General features: G+C 40.1%; 1 protein-coding gene across 1 annotated transcript in view; it reads left to right on the forward strand.

Annotated features, from left to right (window-relative positions):
• Window positions 1-15289, forward strand: part of dla (deltaA) — a 16133-nt gene extending 844 nt beyond the window's left edge. The window contains exons 3-11 of the mRNA XM_088420002.1: window positions 1110-1170; window positions 3370-3627; window positions 7315-7375; window positions 7435-7565; window positions 8377-8546; window positions 9807-10023; window positions 11460-12216; window positions 12650-12758; window positions 14521-15289. Coding sequence (XP_088276128.1) covers window positions 1110-1170; window positions 3370-3627; window positions 7315-7375; window positions 7435-7565; window positions 8377-8546; window positions 9807-10023; window positions 11460-12216; window positions 12650-12758; window positions 14521-14526 — 1770 coding nt within the window. The 3' untranslated portion in view covers window positions 14527-15289. The remainder of the gene's footprint in view (window positions 1-1109; window positions 1171-3369; window positions 3628-7314; window positions 7376-7434; window positions 7566-8376; window positions 8547-9806; window positions 10024-11459; window positions 12217-12649; window positions 12759-14520) is intronic.
• Window positions 15290-15572: the final 283 nt, after the last annotated feature.

The raw sequence follows: 15572 nt of genomic DNA on the forward strand, positions 1-15572 counted from the left end.
TCTTGTGTTGCCTTCATATTCAATCGGAAATGACAATCTTCCCTTACAAAACAAGTGATCGGTGTCGTTCCAAAGGTCTTGAAATCTCTCTCTCGCTCTCACTTCTGCTCTCGTTGCCTTCAGAAACAATTAGAAATGAGTTTTCCCGACAAAAACAAGTAAACAGTTTGGTCCCAAACTTTCTGAAATGCTCTCTCTTTTTCTCTCTCTCCCATTGCATTCACAAACTATTGGAAATCACATTTCCCCTGCAAAACGAGTAATAATGTTTATTCCAGACTTCCTGATATGTATTATTCTCTCCCCCTCTCATGTTGCCTTCATTAACAAATGGAAACTACCATTTCCCCTACAAAACAAGTGATTAGTTTTAGTCCAAACTTTCTGAAATGTATTATCCCCCTACCCCACCCTCTCTCTCCAGAAACAATTGGAAATCAGTGTTTTCACCTACAAAACAACTGTTGGTCTTACTTTTGTTTCAAATGTCTTGAAATGTATTTTTTATCCCTTCCTAACCATCTAGTCTGGTGTTACCTTTAGAAACAACCCAAAATCACGATTTTCACTTTAGCTCAACTGATTTTTTTTTTTTGCATATTTATTCTCTAAATATGAAATGGATTTTAAAAAAAGGGGGGGGGGGGTCCCTGGCCACTGTAACAAACGTTCATCAATAAACTCACTGTCATCCATCCAAGCAATTGTCGGATGTGGCCTTCATGAACAATCTGAAATCTCAGAATCCCCAACACAACAACTCCTTATCAAAGTCAAAGTCAAGTTTATTGTCAATGTCTTCACATGTGCTTAACATACAAAGGAATCGAAATTGCGTTTCTCACTATCTTCTGCGCTTTACAGGTACAATAACATGCTCGCCAATAAACTGACGTTGCCTTCAGGGACAATCTGAAATCTCAGTTCACCCTCTGCCTTCCCCCCCATCCAGGAAGCAACTGCCTATTTGTCTCAAATGTCCTTAAATGTCCTTCTTATCTATCCGTCCATCTATTTGAGTTGGCTTGGGTGGGTGGATGGGTCCAGATTGGGGGGGCTTGAAGTATGACCCCCCCCCCCCCCCCTCACCAAGCTGCTTGTCTCCCCAGGGGACCTTCTCGCTCATCATCGAGGCACTGCACGCTGACTCCAAAGATGACCTATCCACAGGTATTGACCACACACTCACACACACACACACATCAATGTGATCACGACTTATTTCTTAATTTGCGCCAATCAATAAACGTATTTAATGCCAAAGATGTATTTTTACGTTTTTTTCCAAACACATTTTCAATGCGAGGCACTTTTTAAAACATCTATTTCAATTACTTTTAAAGTGTTTGATGAAAAGTGTCTCAGACTGTATTAAATTACGAAACAAATCAAGTACCGCAGTAATCAATTACGTACTTAATATGTTAAAATAATCAATTACCATGGGTACTTTTGTAGGTAACTAAGAACAAAAGTAATTGATTATTTTAGTACTTGAAAACTGGCATAATGGATTACTTAAGTGACTTTAGTCCCTAAAGTAAACCTTACTTGAAGGTACTTTAGTACTCAATGTATAATAAATTACTATAGTAATTGAATGCCTTAAGTAATTGATTACTTAGCCATTTTAGTACCTAAAGTAATTGTTTTAGTTAATACTTGAATGCCTAAAGTCATCTATTATTTTAAGCCACTTTATTACATGACGTAATCGATTATTTTAAGCACTTTAGTACATAAAGTAATCGATTGGCTTAGGCAGTTAAGTATCTAAAGTAATTGATTATTTGAGACAGTATAGTATCTAAAGTAACCAATTACAGTAGACAGTTACAGTGTCCCTGGCTTACGTTAATTTCATGTTGCACTGTGGAATACTGAGTTTTTTCATCCCCTTTTTATGGTATTTTCCCGTTTTTTTGCGTAAAACAACTGTCATGACCCTAGGGGCTTGGCTGTATTTGTGTTGTTTCGTCTGTATCTGCAGGCGTTTTTAGGTAATTACACTTATTTTCAGTTGCAGTCACAGTTGCCTTCCTGCAACGCGTCACTACAATTCTGGTCTGCTATTGTTCAGCGTCTCCTCAAGGAGATGGTGGTCTGCTCTTGGTCGGCCTCACTCGTTTCAAAATGGCTGAACGGTAAAGCTTTGCTTGATTGTGAGTGGTTACAAAACCGTATTTATAGTGCATTTTACTGCTTAATTCAAAGTTGAAAGGGTTAGCCATGGGTCCCAAGATTGCTAGTGATGTTAAAAAGAGAGACGTAAGAAGATGATTTATTTGGAAATGAAGCTGGAGATAATTAAGCCTAGGCTACCCTTCCTAGGGAATATGGGCATAACAAACACCACTTAAAGGTAAATAAATCTTTTCTATATTTTTTATTTATGATGTTTTCTGATTGTATGCATGTGTATCATATATATGTAGCACTTACTATACTATTTTGGTACCAATTTTTAAAATAGGTTTGGATTGACCGCCATACGGTGAATTCGCCTTATAAGCCCAACTGCGGAACAGATTAATCTCATAACACGGGGGCCTACTGTACTTTAGGTACTACTATCTAAACTTATTGAGTGTTTTGGTACTTAAATGCCTAAAATAATTCATTATTTTAGCACTTAATGCTTAAATTAATTGACTGGTGTAGGTACTAAAATGCTACTAGATACTAAACTGCCTAAAGTGATCGATTCGTTTAGGCAGGTTAGTATCGAAAGTAATCAATTAATCTAAGGACTTTAGATACTTAATTTAGGGATGAATTACTCTAAATACAGGTATATAAAGAATTTTAGATAAAGTAATAAATCTTAAGGTAATGACTGATTACTTTGCATATTAAAAGGCCTTCAGTACTTCAGGAAATGTAGGTACCTAAAAGGAGTTATTTTTGCATAATACTTTTTTTTTTTTGCCAAATGTAATTGATTATTTCAGACACTAAAATATCCAAAGTAATCAATCACTAATTTAGTACTTGAAGTAATTAAATACTTGAGTACTTTCCTGCTCCTTTTAGTACTTTCTTCTGCTGCCGCCGTGACCCTGGATGAGCGCTAGGAAGTGAATTTATGGAAGAGTACCTAAAGTAATACATTACTTAGTACTTAATTCATGAATTACTTGATGTTGTTATGTTTTTACTTTATGTTTAACGTAAAAATATGACTTTAATATTGGATGAGTCGAAATAATCTTTCAAAATGAAAGGTTTCAGTTCCAAAGTGAAACACAAGCGAATTGCTATTGGGCAGGCGTTTCTTCCAGGCGCCACCACTACGACGAGCCCACACAGCCACCCGTTTGAGAAATGTAAATGGCAAAAGGCCTTTCCCGTCTTTCGTGCTCCCCTCAGAAAATCCGGAGTGCGTGATCAGCACCATGAGCACCCAGCGCCACTTGACGGTGGGCGAGGAGTGGTCGCAGGACCTGCACACGGCGGGTCGCACCGAGCTCAAGTATGCTTACCGCTTCATCTGCGACGAGCACTACTACGGCGACGGCTGCTCTGCCTTCTGCCGGCCGCGGGACGACGCCTTCGGACACTTTACCTGTGGCGAGCGCGGCGAGATCATCTGCGATGCCGGCTGGAAGGGACAGTACTGCACCGAGCGTGAGTCCTATTACACAACTGTGAGGACGAAAAAAGGGATACTTTTGGGGACCAAAAATACAGCATAGACCTAGCAATATCAAGGAACAATATTTGGACGGATAACCTGATAGAATGTGATTGCAAATACCTTTTTTGTACCTGTAAGCTAAATGCTAACATCATAACACTTATTCCCATGATGCCATGGGGTATGCACATGCGCCAGTCAATACCCCTTGGAATTATGGGGAAAAAAATGCTATGATTTTAAGCATTTAGTTTACGTGTATGTCAAAACAAACTCTTAAATACATTCCAATGTGCATGTAGGGCAAATGCTAGCACCATAGCATTTTTTCCCATGATGCCATGGGGTCGGCGCATTGTGCAAGTCATTTTCAATGGCATTATGGGGGGAAAATGCTATTTTTCTAAGCTTTTAGTTGACATGTATGTTCGAATGAACTCAAAAATATGTTCCAATGTAACTTTAAGGTAAATGCTAGCATCATAACATTTATTCCCATAATGCCATGGGGTATGCACATGCACCAGTCAATAACCCATGGCGTTATGCGAAAAGCAAAGCTATTTTTTTAAGCATTTAGTTTACATGTACGTTAAAATGAACACAAATACGTTCCAAGGGTAAATGCCAGCAACATAGCATCTATTCCCATGATACCAAGAGGTATATGCATGTGATAATCAATACCCTGTGGCATTATGGTAAAAAATGCAATGTTTTTTAGCATTTAGTTTACATGTATGTTCAAACTCTTAAATACCTTCCAATGTGTCTGTTGGGTAAAGGCCAGCGCCACAGCACTTATGAATATGCAAGTATTCTTATTTTATTTTCTGTTTTGCATTTAGAATACATTAAACCAATATATTTGAAAATTAAGTAAAAAATGTCATTAGAAAATTTTATGGTTTTATTACTATGCCCCTTTGAATTTGTTGCCCATCATGCCCCAGCTTATGCGCAAAATCAGTACCCAGCACCATTATGGGGTAAAAATACTATATTTTTAGCATTTAGCCTACAAGTACATTCTAAGGCTTTTGTGAGTATGTTTTGGGCTGGCCAACTTGATCAAATGTCCATGTGCGTACCCTGTGGCATTATGGGAAAACATTTCAAATTCCCATAAATATAGAACCATAAGAGTTTCTAATCAACAATGTTTATTCACTTAATTTCCAAGTGTATTATTTAATTTAGACATGAAAAAAAATATAAATATAAATACTTGTACATACATAAGTCAATGCCTGGTGGCATCAAGGGAAAAACTATGCAATGTTTTTAGCAATTACATTTGAATGAGTTAGCCAGCCCAAAATATACTTGCAAAAACATTAGAATGCGGCAGGAGTGCAATCCACCTTGGTTGCAGAAGAGGCCGCCCTAGGCTAAATCCTAAAAATATAGCACTTTTTTCTCCCATAATGCCACCCGGCATTGACTTATGCATGCATAAGTATTTCATATGTGCAAGTGATGCCAAGTGGCATTATGGGTAAAATTCTATATCTTTAGCATTTAGCGTACAAGTACATTCCGATTTTTTGAGCCGGACGACTTGTTCAGTCGTCCATGTGTGTACCCTGTGGCATTATAGGAAAATATTTCCAATTCCCATAAATATAAAACCATAAAAGTTTCTGTATTTATTTACTTAATTTTCACCTTCTGTGTGATGAACCACTAAGTGCCTCAAAAGTTATTATTGGTGGCAGGATGTGCCATTAGAAGGGATTTTTTTTTTTATCCTGGGAAGTGGGGGGAAACCCTGACACCCCCCCCCCCCCTCCCACACCCCACCCCCTCACCTCATGGATGACACGTGTACACACACTTGATTTATTCCAAGGAAAGTTTTCTGGGGAATAATGTTACGTGTGCCATAAATTGACAGGCGTGCCTTGTGATTGGTTGTTGCTGGTCAGGGGAGGGGGAGGATTGTTTGAAGTGGGCAGCTGCCGGCAGCCCTGAGACAATGGAGCAGCTGTCGCACACTGGCGACACACTCGCCAGCTGTCCACTCTTATCTTGCCTCCATCGTCACAGTGTGTGTGTGTGTGTGTGTGTGTGTGTGTGTGTGTGTGCATGTAGGATGAATGAAAGAGTTTGGAACCCAGCTACGAAGAGAAAAAGACAGTGGCTGGGGGCAGGGTCAAGAGGAAAGAGGGCGGGGCCAGTGGGGTGCACACTCACGCAGCACAAAATCACACTGCACATGCAAACCCATGAAAAAGACACACTCAAGTCAAGTTGGGAACACGTATGCACAAAAACACACTGAACACTGACATTCAGTCAAGTTTGGAAACATACCTGTAGGCACAAAAACACAAAACACCCACACTAACTAACAAACACATGTACAAACACAACATCAAACAAACAAAATTACACACAAACACAAAGGCACTAACAAAGACACGATTACACACAGACACACTAACACACACTCACATAACTAACACACTGAGACACAATTACACACACACACACACACACACACACACACTAAGAAACATACTGACACAGTCAACGGCACACACACAATTACACACAAATGCACCCAAATACATGTACACACTGACAGACATACACACTAAAAAATTAAATTACGCGCAAACCAACATTGCACACACAATTACACACAAATGCACACAAAGCGTATGCGCAAAATCAATACCCAGCACCATTACGGGGGAAAAATGCTATATTCTTAGCATTTAGCCTACAAGTACATTCTAAGGTTTTTGTGAGTATGTTTTGGGCCGGCCAACTTGATCAAATGTCCATGTGCGTACCCTGTGGCATTATGGGAAAACATTTCAAATTCCCATAAATATAGAACCATAAGAGTTTCTAATCAACAATGTTTATTCACTTAATTAATTCATTCAATTACACACAATTTCAAACTAAAACATACACAAAAACACATGTAAATACAGGTGAACAATCACACACACTCACACAAACACTTGCAATGCACAAATGAAAACATGCACAACCAAATACATAACCAACGTGGCACAAGCAAGCACACAAAAACATTTTGTAACACAATTGCACTGACACACAGATGCACACATCTGCACAACTGTCAGAGAAATCTCTAAAAGAAGACTAGGACAAGCCTAGCTGCTAAGCAGCAAAACAAGTAACTCAGACCAGCCAAGATAGACTTTTCTATACCATGGTACAGGGAAAAAGCTTGGCGAGCGAACACATGTGTTGCTGGCACTAATTCACGTCTCAAGCGTCCCTGCCTGGTTTTTATTCATTCAGCAAAGCATTGCACATTACAAGACAAAACAAAAAGAGCCAGTCGGGCGCCACCAACAGCTGGGCCAAGGTCCCAGCTCAAACTTTCCTGCGTCAACAGCTTTATCGAAGGACTGGGGCGAGATGAACTAGGACTGCATACATGGATAGCAATGCACACTATTCTAGACAAAAAATAAGCACATAATGATAACAATCTAATATATGATTTCCTTCACAACAACCTACTAACAAGCACACAATTTCAAAAAGAAACACACATGTAAACACGCAATCACAATGACATGCACACCAAGGCTGAAGAGAGTTTGAATGGAGCCATTTCTAATGTTGTTTTGCCTCCTCTGCTCCCCCCAGCCAAATCAGTCTAATTGAATGTAGTTTTTGTTTTTTAGCCATCTGCCTGCCGGGTTGCAATGACGATCACGGCTTCTGCGAGAAACCCGGCGAGTGCAAGTAGGTTTGCGGGGCTGGGCTAAGCCGCGGGCCGGATCTAACGGGCGTTTGTCGCGCAGGTGCCGGGTGGGGTTCAAGGGGCGCTACTGCGACGAGTGCATCCGCTACCCGGGTTGCCTCCACGGGACTTGTCAACAGCCCTGGCAGTGCAACTGTCAGGAGGGCTGGGGCGGCCTCTTCTGCAACCAAGGTGGGTTGCACCCTCTGCCGCTACAAAGTCATCAAGTCCACGCACAGCAAAACAAGAGACTCCAAAGTGTACTCTTGAGGGGCTATGTTTGTAAAAAGAATTGGGCCTACTCGTTTTGTGAAACATTGCAGCTTAAGACCGAGGTCATGTCTAGTAGTACTGTAAGTACTGATAATACAACTTAATAGTACAGGCAAATACGGCAAAAAAAATAAATAAACACACGCACACACACACACACACACACACACACACACACACACACACACACACACACAACATATATATTTTAATTTATTTTTTCTTTAAACATATTTACTTTTTTATAAAATTATATACTTTTAAACTGTCAACTTTAAATATTTTTTAATTTCATTTTATTTTTGTATGTATTTTAATATTATGTACTTTTATATAATATGTACTACACATATAGTTAACATGTATATCTATAAATATATATTTTTAAATATTTAAAAAAATATGTAACTTATACAAATGGTTTACATTTGTAAACCATTTACAAATACATTTTTTAATACACAAATATCATATATTAAAATATGTGATAGTGTATCTATTTATTAATGTATGCCTAGTGGTATGTGGCCTTTGAGAGTATCAGTAATCTGTGAAGCCAACTGAAATGATGGAAAAGTGTGGTGTCCCTCAAATGTAAACGACAGCAGGATACTAATGTTATAGCTGTGGTCTTGGGGGAGTGACTCGGCTGAGCCAGTTGTCGGGCTGCGGACCAGCGAGGACTGCATGGCTAATCCACATGTGTGCGTGTCATGTGTCATGTGCGCAGACCTCAACTACTGCACGCACCACAAGCCCTGCATGAATGGGGCCACTTGTAGCAACACAGGCCAGGGCAGCTACACCTGTTCCTGCAGGCCTGGTTTCACAGGTGCCAGCTGCCAGATCCAAGTCAACGAATGCGCCGGCAACCCCTGTCGCAACGGCGGGAGCTGCACTGTGAGTTGCTAGCGTACCCACAAAAACACCGCAGCAAATTTACACCTCAGAATGACATGCAACGTGTACTCAAAAACACACAAACACTCGTAAACAACCAGACAGAAACCAAAACAATCCCAAACAATGACACACAGGCAAAAAGGAAAAAAAATATCCAAGTTTGAATTAAGCACTAAAATGCATAATAAATAGGATAATGAAAGCACACTCACTCATGAGATCAAGTCTTTAGGCAGCCATCTTTGTGACCCTGTGTACCGACCAATAGCAGACCAGCATCCCCGTGACCTCATCATGCTGACCAATAGTAGACCAGTATCTTAGGGAGTCGAGACGCCAACTAATAGCAGACCAGCATTGTAGTGACGCGTTGCAGCGGAGGCAGTGTGACGCCAATAGAAAATAAAAAGAGCAATTACAGAAAAACGCCTCAAGAGGTAGGCAAAACAACAAAACATAACCAACCCCACAGGTCATGACAGTTGTTGATGTTAACCCTCTCCAGGCAGGCGTTGCAAATTTGCAACTATAATAAGAGAGTCCCCTAGGTAGTTCACATTAATATTGTTTGAGGCATTTTTTTTTTGAAGTTTGAAAATAATAAAAAAGAGAAACTTAATTTTAGCCTGAGAGGGTAAATCGTAAAGCGGGATAAATGCCTTAAGAAGGGGATGAAAAAACTCATTATTCCACATTGTAACGTGAAAAAAACGTTAGCCAGGCACACCATAACCGGGGGTCCACTGTAGATCCAAACAAGGGCAAAGCCACACTGGAACAGTAAAACGTAAACAAACATGGACTGAAGCAGAAACAAAAACATTCCCAGAAATAGACACACAGGAACAAACACACAGATGGAGACAAAACAACACACATGAACAGATAAACACAAGCAAACACACAAAGATACAGACTAAACACACATGCAAACACAAACATGCAACCAAACACTCACAAGTGAACACAAACAAAGACAAAGCAGCACAGGAACAGTAACAAACATGGATAGAAGCAGAACTAAAATCACACTTGAACAATGACACACACATTATCATGCAACCAAACACACACACTTGCCCACTCATGTCACACAAACAAAGGCAAAATCACACCGCAACAGTAAACACCGGGCAAAAGAAATACACAAAGAAACATAAACACAAATAAGCACGCACACAAACAGACACCCTCAAAACATACACACCCAAAGAGACACATGCATGCACACTGACATGCACAGTGTCGTCCCATCAGGACTTGGAGATGACGTACCGATGCCAGTGCCCTAATGGTTTTTATGGCAACAACTGCGAGCTGAGTGCCATGACATGCGCCGACACGCCCTGCGCCAACGGTGGCCGCTGCAGCGACAACCCTGATGGCGGCTACTTCTGCCACTGCCCCACTGGCTATGCCGGATTCACCTGTGAAAAGAAGATCGACCACTGCACCTCCGCGCCCTGCTCCAATGGTCAGTACACCCCCCCTCATCCCAATTGTCATTTACAATGAGACGGGCCCTTAAGATAATAATATATAATTTTAATCATATTATTAAAATACTAGAAAAAGTGCAATTTCTAAAGAAATTGCGTGTAAAGGGATAAGTGCTGAAGGGAGAAGCGTTAAATGGTGGAATGACATTGAATGTTTGAATGGGTTGAATCTGAGAAGAAATGTGAATATTGCAAAGTTGAAACAGTTTGAATAGGCCAAATAATGTAGAAGATACTAGGGGAAAAACTAAAAAGTGGAAATTGTGTGGGTATTCAAATTGCAAACATAAATGAATCGGTGAAAGGAAGTGTATGGCAATGGAAAGAACAATCTTTAACATGAAGTTGGAACACTGTGAATAGGCCAAATAATATATAAAATAAAAGGGAAAAACTGGAAAAGTGAAAATTGTGTAAATATTTGAATTTCAAAAACATGATTTAATAGGTAAAAGGAAGTATATGGCAGTGGAAAGAACAACCTTCAACATATAAGGTTTGACCAGTTTGAAAAGGCCAAATAATGTAATATAGAAAATACTGGGTAAAAACAAAAGAAAAAAGTGGAAAAAAAAAAGTGGAAATTTTGAGGGTATTCGAATGGCAAAATCTCAATTAATAGGTGAAAGGGATTTTATGGCAGTGGAAAGAACAATCTTTAACATATAAAGTTGGAATCATTTGAATACACTAAAAAATTTAGACGTTACAAGGGAAAAACTGAAAAAAGTGGAAATTGTGTAGGTATGATAGGAATGATCCATAAGGCGATATGATGAGTTAAATGTGAATATGAAATGGTAAAGCTCAAAATATGAAATGTTAAATCTCCCATTGGGAATGAATGGGAAGCCCTCCTATTGGAAATGAATTGTGAATTATTAATGAAAAATGTGAAAAATATGGAATTCTGGGAAAATATTGCAAATTCTGAATTACTGGAATGATGGGAATGATCTCAAGGTGAGATGAATGAGCTAAATTTTGAAAGTATGAAATGTGAAAGCTGTGAATATGAAATGTAAAATCACCCAATGTTAAGTCAATGGGATTTTGGGGTGGAAAACAGGGAATTGTGGAATAAAAATCATTAATTGGAACGAGAAAAATGGAAGCACACTTCTCACAAATTAGTGGAATAATATGAAATTGGAACAGTGTGAATTAGATGAACTGTGAATGAGTAGCAACGCGTCAAAAACGGGCGGAATAAAAAGAGGAATAACATATGCTTTCGCGTTCACACAATTACTATAAATTTTGCAGTATTAAGTGCTCCGGATTGTAAGATGCAAAAACAGCAGAGCATCAGAGCCGTTGGCGGGGCCTTGGAAGTGTTTTTACCGGATTAAGAAGACCGGAAACGTATTGGTTGGCGCTGGGTAGCTGAGTCTTCCGTTTACGTTGGCAGGCGCCCGTTGCGTGGATCTGGTGAATTCCTATCTGTGCCAGTGCCCCGACGGCTTCACGGGTATGAACTGCGATGGCGCCATCGACGAGTGCTCCTCGTACCCCTGCCAGAACGGCGGCACCTGCCAGGCGGATGTCAGCGGCTACACCTGCGCCTGTCCGCTGGGCTACACGGGGCGCAACTGCAGCTCGCCCATCAGCCGCTGCGAGCACAACCCCTGCCACAACGGCGCCACTTGCCATGAGAGGAACAATCGTTATGTCTGTGCTTGCGTCCCAGGCTATGGCGGACGCAACTGCCAATTTTTGCTACCTGAGCACGCCGCTGTGCGAGGCTCCCAGGTGCCCTGGATGGCCATCGGCTCCGGGGTGGCTCTGGTGCTGCTGCTCCTGGCAGGCTGTGCTGTGCTGGTCAGCTTCTTCCGCTCCAAAGCCCGCCGCAACGGTCCTGGGGAAGCGGGCGGCGAGGGCGAAACCATCAACAACCTGGCCAACAACTGCCAACACGGCGAGCGTGATGGCGTAAAAAACATCAACAAAAAGATGGACTTGTGCGGTGGTGGGGAACCCAAGGAGGGGACATCACCGGGACGGCGGATTTGCAAGGGCGGACCGCCGCTTGCAGACTACAGCCTGGTGCGCGAGGTCACCTGCGAGCAGGCGGCCAAGGATTCCGCGCTGGAGGCAGCCTGCCAGGACAAGTGCCAATCTCTCGACTCTTTTGAGTATGAGGAGAAACGCAGCAAATGCTTAAAATGGTAGGAAAGACACCAAGTTTCAACGCTGGCCTCACACACACAAACATTTGAAAATTCGTAAGGAAATGCATAAGTACTTTTTTATTGCCCCGTACGTGGGTGTTATGATCAATTGCAAAAGTTGAATGAAGGCAACCGAACTCTGAACTAGTTTTACCTTTAGTCCAAAAGACTTCAACAGACAACAATTGTAATAAGAAGCAAAATTGAAGCTTCATGCTGAATGAAGCAATTGCTGTATTTTCGACTTCTCTAGATGGCGCTCTATTCAGAGCCATAAAAATACTGACCTAAAGATAATTCCCACTGCATCTTTAAACAAAGAGTGCCATCTAGAGGAACAAAAAATACCAAAAGTGCATTATGAGGCTTCATTTTCCCATCACTAGTGGCTAAAGCTAAAATGTTTCTTACTTTTTCTGTCTCCTCGCAGTGACATGTCGGAAAAAAATAGCCCAGAAACGTCTGCGTGTGCGGACAACAAGTACAAATCTGTGTTTGTCATGTCAGAGGGGAAGGACGAATGTATAATTGCAACTGAGGTGAGTTCATCAGAAGGAGCTTAGCTTTGACTGGCCGCCTCCTGCCAGCGCATTTTCCATCTGTGTTTCCACGTGTGCTTGACACAAAGCATCGGAAAAAGGAAAATGCTATAAAGACTGAGCAGAGACTTAGGACTGAGGATTATGTCTGTCTGTTTATGTTATGACGCCAAAAATGTGTAAGCGCTTACCAAAGGTGGCCATTCTGTTAGCATTAGCTTGCTAAAATGGCCAAAGTGCACATCTGTTTTACATACAGCGTGTGCTTAGCATTAGATTGTTAATATCACTGCAGCATACTCCTAATTTACATACATACTAACATTAATTTGTTAATATCACCACAGCATAATTATAGTTTGCAAATATACTTAGCATCAGTGTGCTAACATGGCCACAGTTTACTTTTGTTGTACGAACAGTACGTGATTAGCATCAGCATGTTAATTTGACCACAGCATACTTCTCATTTACAAACACACTTTTTAGTTTTTGCTCTTTAACTTGCTTAAATGGTCACAGTGGCACAGTGCATGAAGCATTGTGAAGCTTCAACTTCATAGTTAGTTGTATTTTTTGACTCCTCTAGCTGGCACTGCTTAAAGAAGGGGATTTAATTAATGCTAGGTCACTGTTCTTATTGCTCATTGTTGAACAGAGAGGGTTAAAGAGAGAGAGAGTCAAAACTTAGAACTGTTTCATGAGGCAGATTTTTTTTACCACTCTTAGGTTGGATTAAATAAAGTGATTTAAATCATGCTAAGTAAGTGGTCTTATTGAATTAAGTAAAAAAAAAAAAAAAAAAAACAGCTGCTTTATAAGACATCATGAAGCCACAGCTTTGCTTCATTGTTAGTTGTATTTTTTGATTAGACAGCACTGTTGGCTTAATGAAGGCGATTTAAGAAATCCTGTTAAATGCTGAAATGCTGCATTCTTGTTTCCCTTTGTTGAATAACGCGCTACCTGGAGATGTAAAAAAATACATTCAGACTTCATGAAGCTTCAACTTTGCTTCATTGTTAAAGTTGTATCTTTCTACTTTACTGTTGGCTTAAAATTGATTTAAGTAATTTTAGTCAGCATTCTTATGGACTGTTGTTGAATAGAGTGCCATCTGGAGGAGAAAAAAAATAAAACTCCTATGTGAAGCATCGTGAAGCTTCAGCTGTGATTCATTGTTACAGTTGTATTTTTATTTATTTTTATTTTTAGATAGCTTCAGCTTTGCTTCATTGTTAAAGTTGTATCTTTCTACTTTACTGTTGGCTTAAAATGTATTTAAGAAATGCTAAGTCAGCTTTCTTTTGGCACATTGTTGAATAGAGTGCCATCGAGAACAGGGGTCCCCAACCTTTTTGAAAATGAGAGCTACTTCTTTGGTACTAGGAAATACGAAGGGCTACCAGTTTGTGAAGACACCGATCATGTTAATGATTCCTAACAATATTTAAGGAACAGCTGTAATATGTAAATCAAATTGAAGATGTAATGTAAATGTAATTTCTGTATAATTGTTTGTAACCTTCTTAGAAAATCACAATGTTCTATCACTTGAAAGATACAGGCGTATCGCTACTCATGCGATCTTTGGGGGCTACCTGGTGCCCGCAGGCACCACGTTGGTGACCCCTGATCTAGAGGGTAAAAAAAAAAAAAAAAACTGCTTTATGAAGCATTGTGAAGGTTCATGACACATCATGAAGGTTCATTTTCCAAATCACTGTCGGGGCGTTATGCTAACGGCGAGTGTGTGTTGCAGGTATAAAGGGGCCGGCGACGGGCTCGCTCATTTTTGCTGTATGGGAGACTTTTTATTCTCCTGGATGAGATGCTGCTCTACGCTCGCTGCTGCTGAGACCTTTGACTGATATTCAGACTGAGCCGGTTCTCCGCAGGGAACAAGAACTGGTGGGCTCGTGTAAGGGGAACACAAAAACAGTAATAATAATAAATAAATAAAAGGGGCCAAGATAGGATTTTTTTTTGTGTTTTTTTTTTTTTTTTGCAATGTTTGCACCCAAGGCCTTTTTCTCCTGTTTGGCCATACTGGCCTTTACATAAAAGAAATACATAAAATAAATAAATAAATTTAAAAGAGTGGTCGCTTTATGAACTCATAGGAAGTTTTTTGCCCTGCGATGCGCCCGCAACAAAAGTATTGTTGTCCTCTTCCTCATCTGAATGCTTCACACACAGATTGAGCTTTTTTTTTTAACATAAAGAGAAAAACAATGTCTTAATTATGATTTAATTTAATTTAATTCAAGCATTTTATGTTATCCTTATTTTGTATTGTATATTTGTGCTCGTTTGTCAGGATTATTTAAGTTGCTTTGATGATGCATGTATTTTTTTTGCAAATTAAAAAAAAAAAAGCAAATATTTGTAAAGGCACTTCAGGTCAATGGGAATGGAACAAAAAACAATATTTAAGAGGAATTTTGCTGTACATTGTATTATTTTGCTCTTTGTCAATGAAGGAATTAGCCAAGACTATTTTTACAAATAATAAAAAGATGCTCAACGTCTTTGCTGGTGTGGCCTCCATCTGTTGTCTCTTCAATGGACGGACGCCACTCTGACTTGAAAGTGTCTCCCTGGAGACACAAACGTGTGTGTGGGGGTGGGAGGGGGGTCCTATTCATGCGAGACAATGTCCCTCTTGCCGCTACATTTAACATCAACAAAAGTCCAGACTCTCAACTTGGGAGGAAACCACAGAAAAAAAATCATTATTACCAGTAGGAAGTAAAAGTAAAACCAACAGCAACAACAAAAGAAGAAAGTAAAAGTAAAAACAACAACAAAAGA

Source organism: Hippichthys cyanospilos, chromosome 7 (assembly GCF_059441005.1).
Source record: "Hippichthys cyanospilos isolate Australia breed blue-spotted pipefish chromosome 7, RoL_Hcya_1.0, whole genome shotgun sequence".
Taxonomy (NCBI): domain Eukaryota; kingdom Metazoa; phylum Chordata; class Actinopteri; order Syngnathiformes; family Syngnathidae; genus Hippichthys; species Hippichthys cyanospilos.